The 18,543-nt window shown below is 40.2% G+C and overlaps 1 protein-coding gene across 2 annotated transcripts in view; it reads right to left on the bottom strand.

Moving 5' to 3' along the window:
• Positions 1–18,543, bottom strand: part of CENPP (centromere protein P) — a 391,733-nt gene that overhangs the window by 363,449 nt on the left and 9,741 nt on the right. Inside the window, exons 1-2 of one of the 2 annotated variants that reach the window (XM_023738608.1) lie at positions 7,730–7,956; positions 6,875–7,056 (exon numbers count right to left, since the gene is read on the bottom strand). In XM_023738608.1, the coding sequence (XP_023594376.1) occupies positions 6,875–7,056; positions 7,730–7,875 (328 nt within the window). In that variant the 5' untranslated portion in view covers positions 7,876–7,956. Of the gene's footprint in view, positions 1–6,874; positions 7,057–7,729; positions 7,957–18,543 lie in introns of those variants that run through there. The other variant, XM_004384245.2, reaches the window with a different exon arrangement.

The raw sequence follows: 18,543 nt of genomic DNA, 5'->3' as shown, positions 1-18,543 counted from the left end.
GAGGTTCCTTGCCTCCTTTCTCTCTGTTTCTTCTCTCTTCTGCTTCTGTCTGCTTCCTATCTTCCTGCTTCTTTCTGTCTGAAAAATCTCGTGGTGTTGACTGCATATATACACAACTCCTTATCAATTTCAAGCCGTGGCCCCTCCCAGCGGGGGACAACAAACTGACCAATTCCCTCCCTTCATTTGCATAGTAGCCTTTAGTCATAGTGTTTCCAAGGAGAGGCTGGTGGATTCAAACTGCTAACCTTTTGGTTAGCAGCCGAGCTCTTAACCACTGTGCCACCATGGCTCCAGAATTATCACCTGATCTAGCAATTCCACTCCTAGGTTCATACCCAAAAGAACTAAAAACAGGGATTCAAATAAATACTTGTACACCAATGTTCACAGCATAATTCACAATAACCAAAAGGTAGAAACATCTTAAGTGTCCATCAACAGATGAATGGATAAACGAACTGTGGCATATACTCACAATGGAATATTTTTCAACTATAAAGAAAAAAATAACATTCTAATACATGTTATGACATGCATAACCTTGAAAACATTATGCTAAGTGAAATAAGTCAGAGAAAATGGACAAATATTGTAGGAGTCCACTGATATGAAGTCTCTAGATAGATAAATTCATACAGACAGAAAGTAAATTACTAGTTTCCAGGGCTGGGAGTAGGGTGGAATGGGAAGTTGCTGCATAATGGGTGCAGAGTTTCTGTTTGGGATGATGAAAAAGTTTTGGAATAGATAGTGGTGATGGTTGCAGAACATTGTGAATGTAACTAATGCCACTGAATTGTACACTCAAAAACGGTTAAAATGGCAAACTTATGTTATATATCTTCTACCACAATAAAAAAAATTGTAAAAACAAAGATATAAAGATCATCCTTAGCTTACAGGTGACCCAAAACACATAGGTCAGATGTGTTTCGGATCATAGCCACTGCTCTGAATTTAACTGACTGCTAAAAAAAGAAAAATAAACAATTAATTAATAATTAAACAATTAATAAGGAAGGCTTCTTCTGGTATTTAAAGTTCCTTTATAGGGTGGGTCACTATGAATTGGAATCAACTCGACGGCAACAGGTTTGGTTTTGTTGGTTTTATATCATTAATCCAACCTTCAGTCTTACAAAAATGGAATGCTGATCCTACATCAACAGAATGCTTCTCCTGAATTATTACAGCCTGCAGCAAAATCTAACCCTTCAGGAATGAGAACTAATATTGGGGCCATTCTTACTATAATAATTTGTTCTCTTCAGAGACACTCCAGCCTTGTTTGCAAAAATTGTTTAACTTCACTCACGTCATAGACAAATGGCCTTCAATTTCTTCTTAGGTAAGCCATAGAGTAAATTTCTTCTATATTTGTTTTGTAGGAAACACTGCTTGCTGTAAATACAGGACAAGTTGAATGATCTGTGACTAAGCTACAGAACCACCGCCCATCTTCCAGTTTGTAGTACAGCGGTGGCTTGCATCTTACTGTGACGCTGGAAGCTATAGTACTGATATTTCAAATACCAGCAGGCTCACCCTGGTAGACAGGTTTCAACAGAGCTTCCAGACAAAGTAGGAAGAAAGGCCTAGAAATTTACTTCCAAAAATTAGGTGATGAAAACCTATGCATCACAACAAAGCATTGTCTGGCTTGCTTGCTTGGGACATGTCATTAGGAGGGATCAATTGCTAGAGGAAGACAGCATGTTCGGTGAAGTACAGGGCCAGCGAAGGTGAGGGAGACGCTTGGTGAAATGGATTGGCACAGTACCGCAGTGATGGACTCCAAAATGCTGGCAATTATAAGAATGACACAGGAACGGGCAGCACTGCATTCTGTTGTACACAGGGTTGCCATGAGTCAGAGTCGACTTGACAGCAACTATCTATCTGTTTAAGCTAAAGCAAAAGCCACTTGACTCCCTAAAATGGACTGAGCTGGATTCTAGAATGTACTTTCAATGTCTGGGTTTTAATGAATAAATAATCATATCTTTCTGGTAACTACCTGCATTGCAGTTGGCCACTGTATCCTGTCCATAGTCTGAAATGCTATTGTATGCCACTTTCACATCAGATGATTCAACAACTCATCCTACAAACAAAAGAAGAAGGAATACTACATTTTCAGGACATCCTCCTGATCTTAATAAGCAAAAGTGCCTTAGGGATGAAAATATAAATATCATGGGTTAATATCTCATGGCCTAATTACTTCTGCCCTTGGCCAAAAGGGTATGCTGAGAAGAGAAAAGCAGCCCTTGACATCTTGATCTGGCCTGATGCTAACAGTTCAGCCACAGTGTTGTCAGGAGCTAGCCTCGCTTTCACGGATAGGCCATGGTGTTATCCTGGAACATAAACAATCTCACAGAACACCACGGACAAGGTCACTCTAACCATGATTAAGTGAGAAAAAACCCAGGACCACTTCATAATCTTTTCTAAGCTCAGACAGAAAACAAGGCCACAGTGCAAAATACAGAAATAACAATACTAATATCCTCCTCTGCAAGGTAATGAGTGACTACTGCTTCTTTACCAATCACAGCTTCAGTCACGCTTCATTCCCGTCAACTTCTAGATAAGGTATTGGGGCACCAGCCACCCATACATCCCTAGACAACAGAGACTATGCACACATGTAGAGGACACCTGAGTGTACCCGGCAGAAAGTTAAAGCAAAGGCTGACCTGAAAGTGGCCTAAGGTCTGAATGTACTACCCAGGCCCAACAGATCCACCAGCAGAGAGTAGAAGCCAAAGTGTTTCAGCACAACCTCTGTCCAATTTTGGCTTTATGCTAAGTTATGCAGACACAGGCAACTCAACAGACCAAAAAAAAAAAAAAGAAAAAAAACTGAGCAGAGACATCAATAGACACACACTGTGAGGGAAAAAGACCTCACACATTTAATCCAGGCAACTTACTATACAAACAAGCAAACAAAGCCAAGAGCAACTCTCAAAATGGAAAATAAGAATCGGCATGCTCTGCCACTGGGCCGCTTCGAGGCCTGCCGCTGTCTTCAGTGGTACAGCCCTTGATCCATGTTACAGCTCTTTTAAGAGGTTCCTTGCCTCCTTTCTCTCTGTTTCTTCTCTCTTCTGCTTCTGTCTGCTTCCTATCTTCCTGCTTCTTTCTGTCTGAAAAATCTCTGTGGTGTTGTCTGCATATATACACAACTCCTTATCAATTTCAAGCCATGGCCCCTTCCAGCAGGGGGCAACAAACTGACCAATTCCCTCTCTTCATTTGCATAGTAGCCTGTAGTCATCATATTTGCATAGTCCATAGTCACTTCATTTGCATAGTACATTGACCAATCCCTGCAAGGTGCATACCAATCACAGGGCAGGCTGCAGCTGGGGACCAAACAAACAGTATCAAACCAAATTGTTTACAGCTTACCCAGGAAATATAACAAACCCTGTGGGTAGAAAACTAGGCCAAAGGTAACTTACTCTTCAGGGCTTAGGGGAAAAACCTCTCAAGTTGTTTTTCCAAAGAACCAAGGCAAAATGTCACATAAAGGAACTCATTTCACCAGAGACATACATATAAAGTGTGACTATATTTAGAAAAAAATACTTCAAAGTAGATTACAAATATATTCGAAAAAAATAGAAAACCCTGATGAAATAATTTAAAGAAAGGTATGAAGAAAATGACTTAGTGAATAAAGAATCTCAATAAAGAAATAGAAATTATTAAAAACAACCAAATTAAAATCTGGAGTTGAAAAGTACAACATCTGTGTAAGAATGGCATGGTGCCAACTGTAAAATGGTGGAGGCAAGGGCATCTGACCTCCTCGTTTAACTTCACAAGGGGGCAAAGAGACTCATAATCAGCATCAGCCCAAAACAGTTTCCTATGAAGTGAAGGTCAGACATACCTCCTCTCTCTAACCTTTTCACCAATTCTGACACCAACACCAGCCATCCCACCCACGGCACTCTCTACTCTGCTGGGTTCAATAATTCGTTGCAATGGCCACACATAACTCACAGACAATACTCATAGTTATGGGGTTTATTAGGGAAGTAACAGAATACAGTTCTTGGATCAGGACAGCTTCTTCTCAGCCATGCTCGCAGGCAGGCCTCTCTTAGTCCTTGGCCCCTCTGCCACTGCCTGCTCGGGAAAGTGTTACAAAGGTCTTTAGCTCCAGCAATAAGTACCTGGAGGCACCCCACCCCACCAGTAAGCCTCAGCCCAAAGGCGCTCAGCTCTCTCACTCCGTAGGCCGGGAAGCCTACTGCGCCGTCTTCTGCTGGTCTCCTGGTTCTGCTGCCACCATGTCTGTCACTGCTTCTCGCCATCTCCAGTGTTACAGCTCTCTTGCTCTGTCTCTTGGGTCCAGGAGGTTGCCAGCACAGGGATACCGGGTCCAAAGGACATGCTCCACTCCTGTCCCTTCTGCTTGGTGGTAGTTAGGTCCCCTTCTGCCCTGGGATTGGCTCTCTTTTAAGCCTAGCTGGATGGCAAAACTGACTAATCCCCTCATTAGGGTTCCATACATCTGATTTGCATGGTCCTACCACTGCAGGTTTCCGTGCACATTATCAGCATCCTTAGCACGCTGTTCAATCCCCTTGGTGGGCCACAAGTACCATATTTGCATGTCCCATCCAATCATTATATGGGAGTCACAAAGACTATGGCTAGAAGGGTCATATTAATAATTCAGTGTATTATAACCTGAAATAAAAATTTCAATACAGAGGTTCAACAGCAGATGTGAGAAGGTAGAGGAAAAAATCAGTGAACTTAAAGACAGATCAATAGAAATTATCTAATCTGAAAAACAGAAAAAAAAAATTAAATATGAAAAGCATCTCAGAGACCTGTGGGAAAATATCAAGCATACCAAAATATGTGTGATAAAAGTCCTAGGAAAAAAAGGGAAGAGAGAAAGAGACAGAAAAAATGTTTGAAGAAATAATAACCAAAACCATCCTGAATTTGATGAAAAACATTAATCTACAGATTCATGATCAACAAACCTCAAGTAGGATAAACCCAAAGACACTCACATCTAGACAATTCATAGCTGAGACTGCTGAACTCTTGAAAGCAGCAAGAGTAAAATTATTCATCACATATAAGGAAACAACACAATTAATAACTAACTTCTCATCAGAAACAATGGAGGCCAGAGGCTGTGAAATTGCATATTCAAAGCATTAAAATAAAAAAAAATGAAAAAGGTCAACCAACAATTTTATATTCAGGAAAACTATTCTGTAAAACAAAGATAAAGGTAGGAGGTAGAACAGAAGCACTAAACACATTATTAGGCCAATTAACCGGGATGTCCCATGAAACCATGACTCTAAACCTCCAAACTGAGGAATCTAATCCTATGAGAATTTTGGTTGTATATAAGCAGCCTTAGTAGCTATTCTTTTTTGTTGTTGTTGCTGTTGTAAATATATACATCACATAACTTTTACCAATTCAGCTTTTTACAGGTGTACAACTTATTGACAGCACTTACAATAATCAGCTGTTTTACCCTTACCCTCAATTGATGCGATTGGAACTGTGCTCTAAAGGTGCTATACTGGTTGACAGTGGCACGAAGAGGAAGAGCCCGGCCCAGATAGATGAGGTGGCAGCCAGGAGAAGGCAGGGAACATTTCTGCTCCGAGAGCTGCACCGGTAGGGGATATCTACTCCAAGGGCAGGGCTGTCCTGGGCAAGAGCTGTCTTGACTGCAGAAGGGAGGGACGTGCCCTCTGCTTCGGGGCCTTTCCAGACTTTACCCATGTACCTTTTACTGATGCTGCCTGTTATTTCTAGTTGTATCTTGCCTGGTTATATCTTGTTACTATCCTAATAAACCACATAACCCAACTGTGAGTATAGTCTATGAGCTATGTGAAACGTTACAGTGAATTATCAAGCCCAGTAGAGAAAGAGTGCCATGGGAAGAACAGCTGGAGTCAGAAATAATGCAAAAAATGGAAAGCAGAGATATACTTGACCTCTGCCTCACAGGAATCAGCTTTATGCTGATTCTGATTTGCAAAATTATCCTTTCAGTCCCCTTAGATAAGCTGCCCAATTCCTTCTAAGGGTCACTCATTAGGGTTATTTCAGTGGAAAAGTCAGGAACCACTTCCAAAAGCAATTCCTGCTTAAGAGAATGCTACCCTTGTCCAAAGTTTCTGACATCCAGTTGCATAGCTGAATTAGTTTCCCCTTACCTGTTAGTGGAAACCCTGCTGGCATAGTGGTTAAGTGCTACAGCTGCTAACCAAAAGGTCAGCAGTTCAAATCCACCAGATGCTCCTTGGAAACTCTATGGGGCAGTTCTACTCTGTCCTATAAGGTCACTATGAGTCGGAATTGACTCGACGGCAAAGGGTTTGGTTTTTTGTTTTTGTTTTTTACCTGTTAGTGCATCACAGAGCCTTGGTAATAAAACTTAGTCACTAGAACCAGAAATCCTCCTTCTGGAAAAAGGTCCAGCTGCTGAAATATTGATCTTGGCCACAGGCCAAGATATTCAGGCATAGACAGCACTGTAGATGTGCAGCTGGCAGCTTTTATCTTACTGATGGAATGACTTGTAAGATGGTAATGCCGTCCTTACAATCACTCATGTCTATTATTTGACTATTAACTTACTTGGTAACAGCAACTGTGTATGTTCTTAATATCTGCCTCAAACAGCTCTTAAGAGTATTATGCACATTGTCATGTTCAAAAGACATCTGGCTAAACAGGTTTATCACAACAATACTTAACAATAGTTACCTTACAGAACTTTAATGCAACATTATGACAACCAAATTCCTAAGCAAAATAATGTAAACTTCAATAACATTTCTAGATTAAAATCAATGCTTACTTTTTTCTGTCATCTCAGTGCTTGACAAGTCCTCCGTTTTCTTGGAGTGCTTTCTTATGTTGATGCCCATAAGTGTACTTAGAAGTGAAAGTTCTGATTCTAAATGTCCAAGCTGTCTTCTCAGATCTTTTGAAAACTCCAATCCTTCAGACTCTGATTGGTATATATTTTTAAATGATTTTCTAGAAGGCAAATATCAGAAATAATCACTCAAACGAGGAAACCACTAATAAGTGTTTTATCTAATATATCCAATTTTCTTCATACCATTTTCATCTTATCCCTCTTACTCTCTTCCCATTAAAACTTCAAAAGAATTTTCTCAAAACCAGTGTGGCTACTAAGACAGTAAATTTTAATTTCAACATAATACAAACGTAGCCAAATTATTCTAACGTATTTCTACATAGTAGAAATACCATTGAAATAAATCATAACCAGAGCACTTTACAAAATTAAAATGTCAGTTCTAATCCAGGAATTTCCAACCAAAATTTTCTGATATCCTAAGATATCTCAAACTATTTTAAAAGATGTTTTGAAATTAAAAATCAAACCCAATTAGGTAACTTCAGTTTTTAAAATGAATAAATATCATAAAGCATTTTATAGTAAGAAGGAGTTTTCTCACAAAATCTAAAAATACAGAGGGCAAAAATTCCATAGGAATAAAACACAGCATAATCTCTTTAATAAACACTATAGCCAGATATTCCTCATGGAGAACATGTATTTCTATTTTCCTTTAAGAAAGAGTAAAATTGAGGGGCAGAGCCAAGATGGCAGACTAATCAGACGCACTAACCCCTCCCGCTACAACAAAGACCCAAAACACCAAGTAAAACAGATACACACGTCAATCCTGGAACCCTGAACCTCCAATGAAGGGACAAAGTATTAGACCGGAAGTCACTGAAGAGAAGAAACTGACAGAAAATAGGGAAGGAATCGAGATACGGAATGGAGGTTCCTGGCCAAATAGTATGACTCAGCGTGGCCATCTTGGAATAAAACCAACAACCCCACACCCAGAAAGGCCACTCCACAGAATCCCCAATAAGAGATACAGGTCAGCACGGACACACCCAGGGTTAAGTCCCCACGTTTGCTGGCTACAACTCAAGAAGGAGCCCAGACTTTCTCACCACTAACCACAGGAGCACGCTCCTACAACTCCCACCCCTCTGGTCAACAGCAGCTATAAATGCCCCATCCCGGCAACCCTGACTGCCAGGAACCACAGTACCAACCCACCCTATTGCCCTCCTCCACCTAGACCCCTCTGCCCCTGCCTTTGCACTCCCCTCCTAACTCCTCTTCTCCACCAGCTGCAGCCCTGAGGGGACCTAGCCCAAACCCCAGGCCCCTCCCTGCCAGCTCCAGACCCCTCCACCACCCACCACGGCCCCAAGAGGTCCAGGCCCACACCGTAGGCTCCTCCCTGCCGGATCTGGACACCTCCTGCCACCCAACACCGCCACGAGGGGACCTAGCCCAGACCCCAGCCCCCTCCCTGTCGGCTCTGGACCACCCTCCCCACCACTTCAAGCAGCCCAAAGGGAAACACTCTGGACTCTGGATTCTTCCCTGCCAACTCAGGATACCCCCAGCTGATCACAGTAGCCCCACTAGACCCCCAGCCTGGTTTACACTGCAGACAAACGGCCCATATCTGCCCATTCCACCCCTGCTGGACCTGCCCTGCTCTACCATAGCTGAGCAACCAGCCCTGCACACCCAGACAACGTGGTGAGAACTATCATGCCCACAGACAAGCAAGCAACAAAGCACACCCAGTCCACCTGCCCAGACATAACCAAACAAAACAAAACGCGGGACAAAACAAACAAACCTACAATCAATAAATAAAGAAAATAATACCTGAAACTCTCAGAGACAGCAGACAATATGAAAACATATTTAAAAAAAGGAAAAGATGGCTCTAGTAAGTGACCAGAATAATGCACCAGTTGATCTTCCAGCAGAAGAGAAGGCAATGGAACTACCTGATAGGGAATTCAAAAGTCTAATATTCAGGGCTCTCCAAGAGATTAGGAAAGAGATCAAGGAAAACGCAGACGAAACCATAGAAAATACTGACAAAATCAAGGAAAACATGGCTAACGCGATAGAAGAATTCAAGAAAGTAATATAAGAACAAAATGTCAAAATAAATAATTAGAAATCATAAAAATAATCACTAGAAATCCAAAAGATAATAAAATTTCAGAAATGGACAACACAATAGAACACAGAGAACTTCTCTGATCACAAAGCCATAAAGGTAGAAAATAATAACAGGAAGAGAAAAAAAACAGAAACTGAATAACACCTTGCTTAAAAACCACTGAGTAATAGAAAAAATAAAAGATGGAATAAGAAATTTCTAGACTCAAATGAGAACGAAAATACATCATACCAAAATCTTTGGGACACAGCAAAGGCAGTGCTCAGAGGTCAATTTATAGAAATAAGCACACAAATCCAAAAAGGAACAAAATCAAAACATTAGCCCTACAACTTGAACAAATAGAAAGGGAACCGTAAAAGAAGGCCAAAACCACCAGAAGAAAGGAAACAATAAAGATCAGAGCAGAAATAAATTAAATAGAACAGAAAAACAATAGAAAGAATCAACAAAGCCAAAAGTTGGTTCCTTGAAAGAACCACTGGCCAAACTGACAAAAGAAAAACAGGAGAGGAAGTAAATAAGAAATCAAGTAAGAGACGTTACAACAGACTCAACTGAAATAAAAATGATCATAATAGAGTACTATGAAAAACAACAAATATGAAAACCTAGAGGAAACAGACAAATTTCTACAAACACACTACCTACCTAAATTAACACAAACTGAGATAGAATATCTGAAAAGACCCATAACAAGAGAAAAAATTAAAAGGCAATTAAAAAAAACTCTCAATAAAAAAAGTCCTGGGCCAGATGGCTTCACTGGAGAATTCTACCAAACATTAAGAGAAGAGATTACACCAGTACTACTCAAACTATTTCAGAACATAGAAAAGGAAGGGATACTTCCGAATTCATTCTATGAAGCCAGTATAATCCTGATACCAAAATCAGGCAGAGACATCACAAAAAAAAGAAAATTACAGACCAATATCTTTCATGAATATAGATGTAAAAATTCTCAACAAAATTCTAGCAAATAGAATTCAGCACCATATAAAATAAATAAATACACCACGACCAAGTGACATTCATACCACGTATGGAAGGATGGGTCAACATTGGAAAATCAATCAACGTAATCCACCACATAAATAAAACAAAACAAAAGAAGAACATGAGCATCTCAATCGAAGCAAAAGAGGCATTCAGTAAAGTCCAACACCCATTTCTGATAAAAATTCTCAATAAGATAGGACTAGAAGGGAAATTCCTCAACATAATAAAGGGCATCTATACAAAACCAACAATCAACATCATTCTCAATGGAGAAAGGCTGAAAACACTTCCCCTGAGAATGAGAACGAGAACAAGACAAGGATGTCCTTTATCACCACTCCTATTCAATACTGGGTGGAATTCCTAGAAGAGCAATAAGGCAAGAAAAAGAAACAAAGGGCATTGAAATCGGTAAGGAAGAAGTAAAACTATCCCTATTGGTGGATGATATGATACTATACATAGAGAACCCTAAACACTCCACAAGAAAACTACTGGAACTAATAGAAAGATTCAGCAGAGTAGCAGGATACAAGATAAACATACAAAAATTAGTTGGATCCCTATACACTAATAAAGAGAACTACGAAAAGGAAATCAGCAAAGCAATACCATTTATAATAGCCCCTAAAAAAATAAAAGACTTAGGAATAAATCTAACTAACGTTGTAAAAGACCTATACAAAGAAAACTACAAAACACTACTGCAAAAAACCAAGAGACCTATGTAAATGGAAAATCATACCATGCTCATGGATAGGTACACTCGACACTGTGAAAATGTTAATTCTACCCAAAACAATCTACAAATACAATGCAATCCCCATCCAAATACCAACTGCATACTTTAACAAGATGGAAAAACTAATCATTAACTCTATATGGAAAGGAAACAGGCCCCAGAGAAGTAAAGCAGTATTGAAGAAAAACAAAGTAGGATGCTTCGCACTACCTGACCGCAGAACCTACTCTGCAGCTATGGTAGTCAAAACAGCTTGGTACTGGTGCAATGACAGACACATTGACCAGTGGAACAGAATGGAGAACCCATATGTAAATCCATCTACCTATGGACAGCTGATCTTTGACAAAGGACCAAAGGCTATTGAATGAGGAAGAGACAGTCTCTTTAACAAATGGTGCTGGCAAAACTGGATGTCCATCTGTAAAAAAAAAAAAAAAAGAAACAGGACCCATACCTCACACTATACACAAAAACTAATTCAAAATAGATCAAAGACCTAAATATAAAACCCAAAACTAAAAAGGTCATGGAAGAAAAAATAGGGTCAACACTAGGCGCCCGAATATACAACAGAAACAGGATACAAACCATAATTAACAATACAGAAACGCCAGAAGATAAGCTGGATAAATGGGATCTTCTAAAAATTAAACACTTATAGTTAAGCGTTTGGCTGGTAACCGAAAGGTCGGCAGTTCAAATCCACCAGTCATTGCTTGGAAACCCTATGGGGCAGTTATACTCTGTCCCATTGGGTCGCTATGAGTCAGAATCGACTCAACGGCAATGGTTTTTTGTTTGTTTTTTAATCTTCATCGAAAGACCTCACCAAAAGAGTAAAAAGGGAACTTACAAACTGGGGAAAAAAATTTGGCTATGACATAACCAACAAAGGTCTAATCTCTAAATTATATAGGAAAATCCAACACCCCTATAATAAAAAGACAAATAATCCAATTTAAAAATGCGCAAAGGATATGAACAGACACTTCATCAAAGAAGACATTCAGGTGGCTAACAGACACATGAGAAGATGCTCACAATCACTAGCCATTAGACAAATGCAAATCAAAACTACAAGGAGATATCATCTCACCCCAACATTACTGACACAAACCAAAAAAACAGAAAATAACAAATGTTGGAGAGGCTGCAGAGAGACTGGAACTCTTCTGCACTGCTGGTGGGAATGCAAAATAGTACATCAATTTCGGAAAATGATATGAAGATTCCTTAAAAAGCTAAAAATAGAAATACTGTACAATCCACCAAACCCACTCGTAGGAATATATCCTAGACAAATAAGAGTAGTCACACGAATATGCACAGTTATGTTCATTGCAGCACTATTCACAATAGCAAAAAGACAGGAAACAACCTAAGTGTCCATCAACAGATGAATGGATAAACAAACTATGGTACACACACACAATGGAATAATATGAATAATGACGAATCTACAAATATCTCACAACATGCATCAATCTGGAGTGCATTATTATGTTGAGTGAAATCAGTCAATCATAAAAGGACAAATACTGTATGAGACTACTATTATAAAAACTCTTGAAAAGCTTTACACACAGAAAGAAACAACCTTTGATGGTTACAAGGGAGGGGAGGGATAGGGAAGGAAAAGCACTAACTAGATAGTGGATAAGTGGTAACTTTGGTGAAGGGTAAGACTGTACACAATACTGGAGAAGCCAGCACAACTTGACTAGGGTAAAGTCACAGAAGCTTCACAGACACATCCAAATGCCCTGACAGACCAAGTTACTGGGCTGAAGGCAGGAACCATGGTCTCGGGGGACATCTAGTTCAACTGGCATAACATGGTCTATAAAGAAAATGTTCTACCTCTGACTGTGGTGAGTTAAAGTCTGGGGTCTTAAAAACCTGCGAGCAGCCACCTAAGGTCCATCTACTGGTCCCATCTCAGCTGGAGCAAAGAAGAACAAAGAAAACCAAAGACACAAAGGACAGATTAGTCCAAAGGACTAATGGACCACAACTACCACAACCTCCACCAGACTGAACCCAGAACAACTAGATAGATGGTAGATGGTGCCCAGTTACCACCACTGACTGCTCTGGCAGGGATCACGATTGAGGGTCCCAATCAGAGCAAGAGAAAAATGTAGAACAAAATTCAAATTCATGAAAAAGAAAAAAAAACAAAAACAAAAAAAGACCAGCCTTGCTGGTCTGACAGAGACTGGAGAAATCCCGAGAATATGGCCCCCAGACACACTTTTAACTCATTACTGAAGTCACTCCTGAGGTTCACCCTTCAGCTAAAGATTAGACAGGTTATAGGGTCAACAATAACACACATGAGAAATGTGCTTCATAGTTCAATCATGTATATGAGACTAACGGGCATACCAGCCCATGAGCAAAGACAGGAGAGCAGGAAGGGATAGGAAAGAGGAGAGAGTGCTGACACATAGCGAGGCTGGCAACAAATGTCACAAAACAATTTGTGTACTGACTGTTTAATAAGAAATAGATTTGCTTCGTATACTTTCACGTAAAGCACGATTAAAATTAAGAAAAGGAGTAAAATTTTAGCTACTAATCACATTGGATGGTATTTTACTCTGTCACCCTTTGTTTCCCCCTCAAACTCTGCTATATTCTACAAGGTTGACTTCTGCTACCTTAAAACATTCTTTCATTGGATTCTGCAGCATATCCTGATTCTCCTTTTACAGCTTGGGTCCTCTACTGTCTCTGCTTTTTGCCTCCAATCTTAGACAAAAACCCTACAGTCTGGCCTCTACTGTTCTAACCATTTTCTCACTCCAGAGGCATGCACAAGGCCATAGCTCCTCCATGCCATTAACTCTTAAAATACACCTCTAACCACTTATTTCTTCTACTGCAAGGTTATTGTTGTAGTTGTTAGCTGCCAAGTTGGCCCCCAAACCATAGAGACCCCATGCACAATGGAATGAAATGCTGCCCAGTTCCACACAATTCCCATAATCGGTTGCAGATAAAACAGTTGTATGCTGCCCAGTTCCACACAATTCCCATAATCGGTTGCAGATAAAACAGTTGTATGCTGCCCAGTTCCACACAATTCCCATAATCGGTTGCAGATAAAACAGTTGTGATCCACAGGGTTTTCACTGGCTCATTTTTTGAAATACACCACAAGCCTTTCCTCCTATTCTTAGTCTGGAAGCTCTGCTGAAACCTGTTCAGCATCATAGCAACATGCAAAACCATCACTGACAGACACGTGCATTGGCTGGGAATCAAACCAGGGTCTCCCACATGGAAGGCAAGAAGTCTACCAGTGAACCACCACCAATGTCTAAAACCCACTGCCATCAAGTCAATTCCAACTCATAGCAACCCTATAGGACACAGTAGAACTGCCCCATAGTTTCCAAGGCTATAATCTTTACAAAAGCAGACTGCCACATCTTTCTCCTGTGGAGCAGCTGGTAGGATTGAACTGCCAATCTTTCAGTTAGCAGTTGAGAGCTTAACCACCGCACCACCAGGGCTCCTTACCAATGTCTAGATCCCACCAAATGTTTTCCCCAAAAATCAGCTTTTCCTCCAAATTTCTCCATTTTTTGTTAATGATAAAATCCTTCCTTTGATCTCTCAGTCTCCATATATGGGGGTTATCCTTGCCATAAAAAATAATTAAATATAGAAAGCTAATGAGAAAAAAAATAGGCAATATTTATATTTAATGATGCATTCTTGCCAAAGGAACACCAAATGATGCAACAGCAAGCTATAGGAATGAAGATTTCAAGGTACTTCAATACAGCAAAGTGATAAGAGAACTAAGTCATCACATGAAAGGCTATCCCTGGCAGTGATAGGAGCCCTGGTGGCACAACAGTTAAGCACTCAGCTGCTAATCAAAAGGTTGGTGGTTCCAATCCACCCAGTGGTTCTTCAGGAGATAGAGCTGGTGAACTGCTTCCATAAAGATTACAGACAAGGTGGTCAACATGGCGGAGTAGTTAGACGCTTCCTACATCCCTCTTCCAACAAAGACCTGGAAAAACAAGTGATTTGATTCTATGTGAATATCTGGGAGCCCTGAACAAGGCAAGATTGAGAAATCCGTTTGAGTGATACGGGAGAGGGAGACCGTTTGGAAGAAGTGAGGAGGGCCAGAGACGCGGCAGCAAAACTGCAGCACCGCAGCCACGCCAGTCCGCGGTGAAGCAGGAAAACAGCTGTGCTATGCTCGCGCTCGGGAAGCAGTTTCCACATCGAGAGAGACCCGCCAGCAGAGATTCTGCTTGGACACTCTGAACCAGTGAAGAGCAGCTCCCAAGAGGCTAAGATAAGTACAGGCATGCACCCTTTTGCGGGGATTTAAAAAAAAAAAGGCCATTTGACAAAAACCTCTCTCCCTTTTACCTCCTCCCTCTGCGCTCTGCACTGGGAGTCTGCTGGGCTGGAAGTAAATCCCAAAAGGTGCCATGACCTACTCTCCTGGCCTTGGAGAAGGAACAAATAAGCTGCTGGCTTCCCTAGACCAGGAACACAGGGTCGGCACAGCTCCTTTGCTGGGCACATGTATCAGGGATCCGCAGACTCTAAGTGCCTTACACCCCTGTATAGACTTGTGGGGACCCACCTCAACAGCGTTACTCCTCACTGCCACAGTACAACAGGGCAAACATCTGAAGTTTAACTTCAACTGCTTCAGCTGTGAACTGGCAGATTTGTGACCCTTGAAACAGCCCTGCCACTTAAGTAGGCACTTTTCTTGATCTGCAGCAGGGGCTTGAGGACTGGTGGTAGCACTAAAGCGCCTAGTCACCTGCTACAGGAGTCCAAGAAAAAGGGGTGCCTTCGAGTCTTTACAGCCAACAGAGTGGGGTGCTCATAGTCCGGCTACAAAACTCACCTACCTACTCACCCTAGAGAATAAGGACACGCTTTCCTTTCAGACTTTCAGGGGCAGCCCTTAGCCCCCTACCTGGCTCAGCGTGTGACCCCTACCAAAGCCAGAGTCCAGTGCCTGCACCAATCACCCGTGCCTCTCTAGGACTGGGGGTGACAGCCTGCATCACACACTTGGTGACCGACTGCCTGAACACCCGAGCTGAATCCATACAGGAAATTTAATGGACTCCCGTGTGCACATACTTAGTTATAGAACTAACTACCTGGTGACAGGACGTTAGAGATCCAAAGGTGTCAAAAATCGAACTAGTGCACACGAGCAGCCTATTTGGGCATATCAAAACAAAACAAAATAAGAAGCTAGGTCTCACTAAGCAAATACAAAATAAAATTATAATAAATTATTGATGGCCCAGAGACAACAGTCAATATCAAGTCACATAAAGAGGCGGTCCATGATGGCTTCAGTAAACTCCCAAAATAAAGAATCAATAAATTCTATGCAGGAAGAGAACTTCTTGGAATTACCAGAGGCAGAATATGAACATTACTATACAGAACTCATCTAGAAATAAGAAAGGAAATTCGATAAAATGCAGAAACAGTCAGGGAACATACAGACACAGTAGTAGCGGAACATAAAAAAGTTATTCAAGAACTTAATGTTAAATTTAATAGGCTGCAAGAATCCACAGAGAGACAGCAATCAGAAATCCAGAAGATTAACGATAAAATTTCAAAATTAGACAACTCAATAGAAAGTCATAGGAGCAGAATTGAGGCAGAAGTTAGAATTAGTGACATTGAAGATAAAGCTCTTGACGCCAACTTATTCGAGGAAAAATCAGATAAAAGAATTAACAGAAAATACAAAGGAAATTGTTGAAGATTTGTTCACAGATAACTTCCCTGATATCATGAAAGATGAGAAGATATCTACCCAAGATGCTCATCAAAACCCACATAAGGTAGATCCCAAAAGAAAGTCACCAAGACATATTACAATCAAACTTACCAAAACCAAAGATAAAGAGAGAATTTTAAGAGCAGCTAGGGATAAAAGAAAAGTCATCTAGAAAGGAGAGTCAATAAGAATAAGCTCGGACTACTCAGCAGAAACCATTCAGGCTAGAAGGCAATGGGATGACATATTTAAAGCCTTGAAGGAAAATAACTGTCAGCCAAGAATTATATATCCAGCAAAACTGTCTCTCAAATACGATGGCGAAATTAGGGCATTTCCAGATACACAGTAGTTCAGGGAATTTGCAAAAACCAAACCAAAATTACAAGAAATACTAAAGGGAGTCCTACAGTTAGATAATCCATAACACCAGCTAACAACGCAAGACTAGAACACAGGACAAAGCAACCAGATATTGACTCAGATACGGAAACCGAAAATACATCAAAGCTAAACACTGAAAATAGGGAAACAGATATCAATATGTAAAAAAGAATAATATTAAAATCAAAAAAAGAGGGACTTAAAAAATGGAGACATTGATTTTCTATTTGGAGGGAAAGTTAAGGCAATATAAATAAAAGACTGGTATAAACTTAGAAAAATAGGGGTAAATATTAAGGTAACCACAAAGGAATCTAACAATCCTACAAATCAAAATAAAAAAGTAGAAAAACATAAAGACCCAGCAAAGACAAAATCTACAACAAAGATTAAAAAAAAAAAATACATAAAGAAAAATGACTCAGCGCAAAAAATTGAGAACAAAGAAACTGCGAACAACACACGAAGAGATAGCCAGATGACAGCACTAAACTCATATCTATCAATAATTATACTGAATGTAAACAGATTTAATACACCAATAAAGAGACGGACAGTGGCAGATTGGATAAAAAAGCATGATCCATCTATATGCTGCCTACAAGAGACACCCTTAGACATAAAGACACAAACAGGCTAAAATTCAAAAGATGGAAAAAAATATATCAAGCAAACAACACTCAAAAAAGAGCGGGACTGGCAATATTAATCTCTGACAAAATAGACTTTAAAGTAAAATCCACCACAAAGGATAAAGAAGGGCACTATATAATGATTAAACGGTCAATACACCAGGAGGACATAACTATAATAAATATTTACACACCCAACAATAGGGCTCCAAAATAGGTAAAACAAACTCTAACAGCTCTGAAGAGAGAGATAGTTCCACAATAGTAGTAGAAGACTTCAACACGCCACTGTCGGTGAACGACAGAACATCCAGAAAGAAGCTCAACAAAGACACGGAAGAGCTAAATGCTACAATCAACCAAGTTGATCTCATAGATAAATACTGAACACTGCACCCAACAGCAGCCAAGTAGACTTTCTTTTCCAACGCACATGGAACATTCTCCAGAATAGACCACTTATTAGGCCATAAAGCAAGCCTTAACAAAATCCAAAACGTTGAAATATTACAAAGCAGCTTTTCTGATGGTAAAGCCATAAAAGTGGAAATCAACAACAAAAAAAGCAAGGAAAAAAAATCAAACACATGGAAACTGAACAACACCTTGCTCAAAAACTACTGGGTTACGCAAGAAATTAAGGACAGAGTTAAAAAAATCATAGAATCAAGAGAATGAAAACACATCCTACCAGAACCTTTGGGACACAGCAAAAGCAGTGCTCAGAGGTGACTTTATAGCAGTAAACACGCACATCCAAAAAGAAGAAAGGCTAATAATCAAAGCATTAAACCTAGAACTGAAACAAGTAGAAAGAGAGGAGCAAAAGAAGCCCACAGGTGCCAGAAGGAAGGAAATAATAAGAATTAGAGCAGAATTAAATGAAATAGAGAATAGAAAAACAATTGAAAGAGTTAACAA

The sequence above is a fragment of the Trichechus manatus genome, unplaced genomic scaffold (genome assembly GCF_000243295.1).
Source record: "Trichechus manatus latirostris isolate Lorelei unplaced genomic scaffold, TriManLat1.0 scaffold00120, whole genome shotgun sequence".
Taxonomy (NCBI): domain Eukaryota; kingdom Metazoa; phylum Chordata; class Mammalia; order Sirenia; family Trichechidae; genus Trichechus; species Trichechus manatus.
Note: the sequence above shows the minus strand (reverse complement) of the source record. Positions and strands in the feature narration are given on the sequence as shown.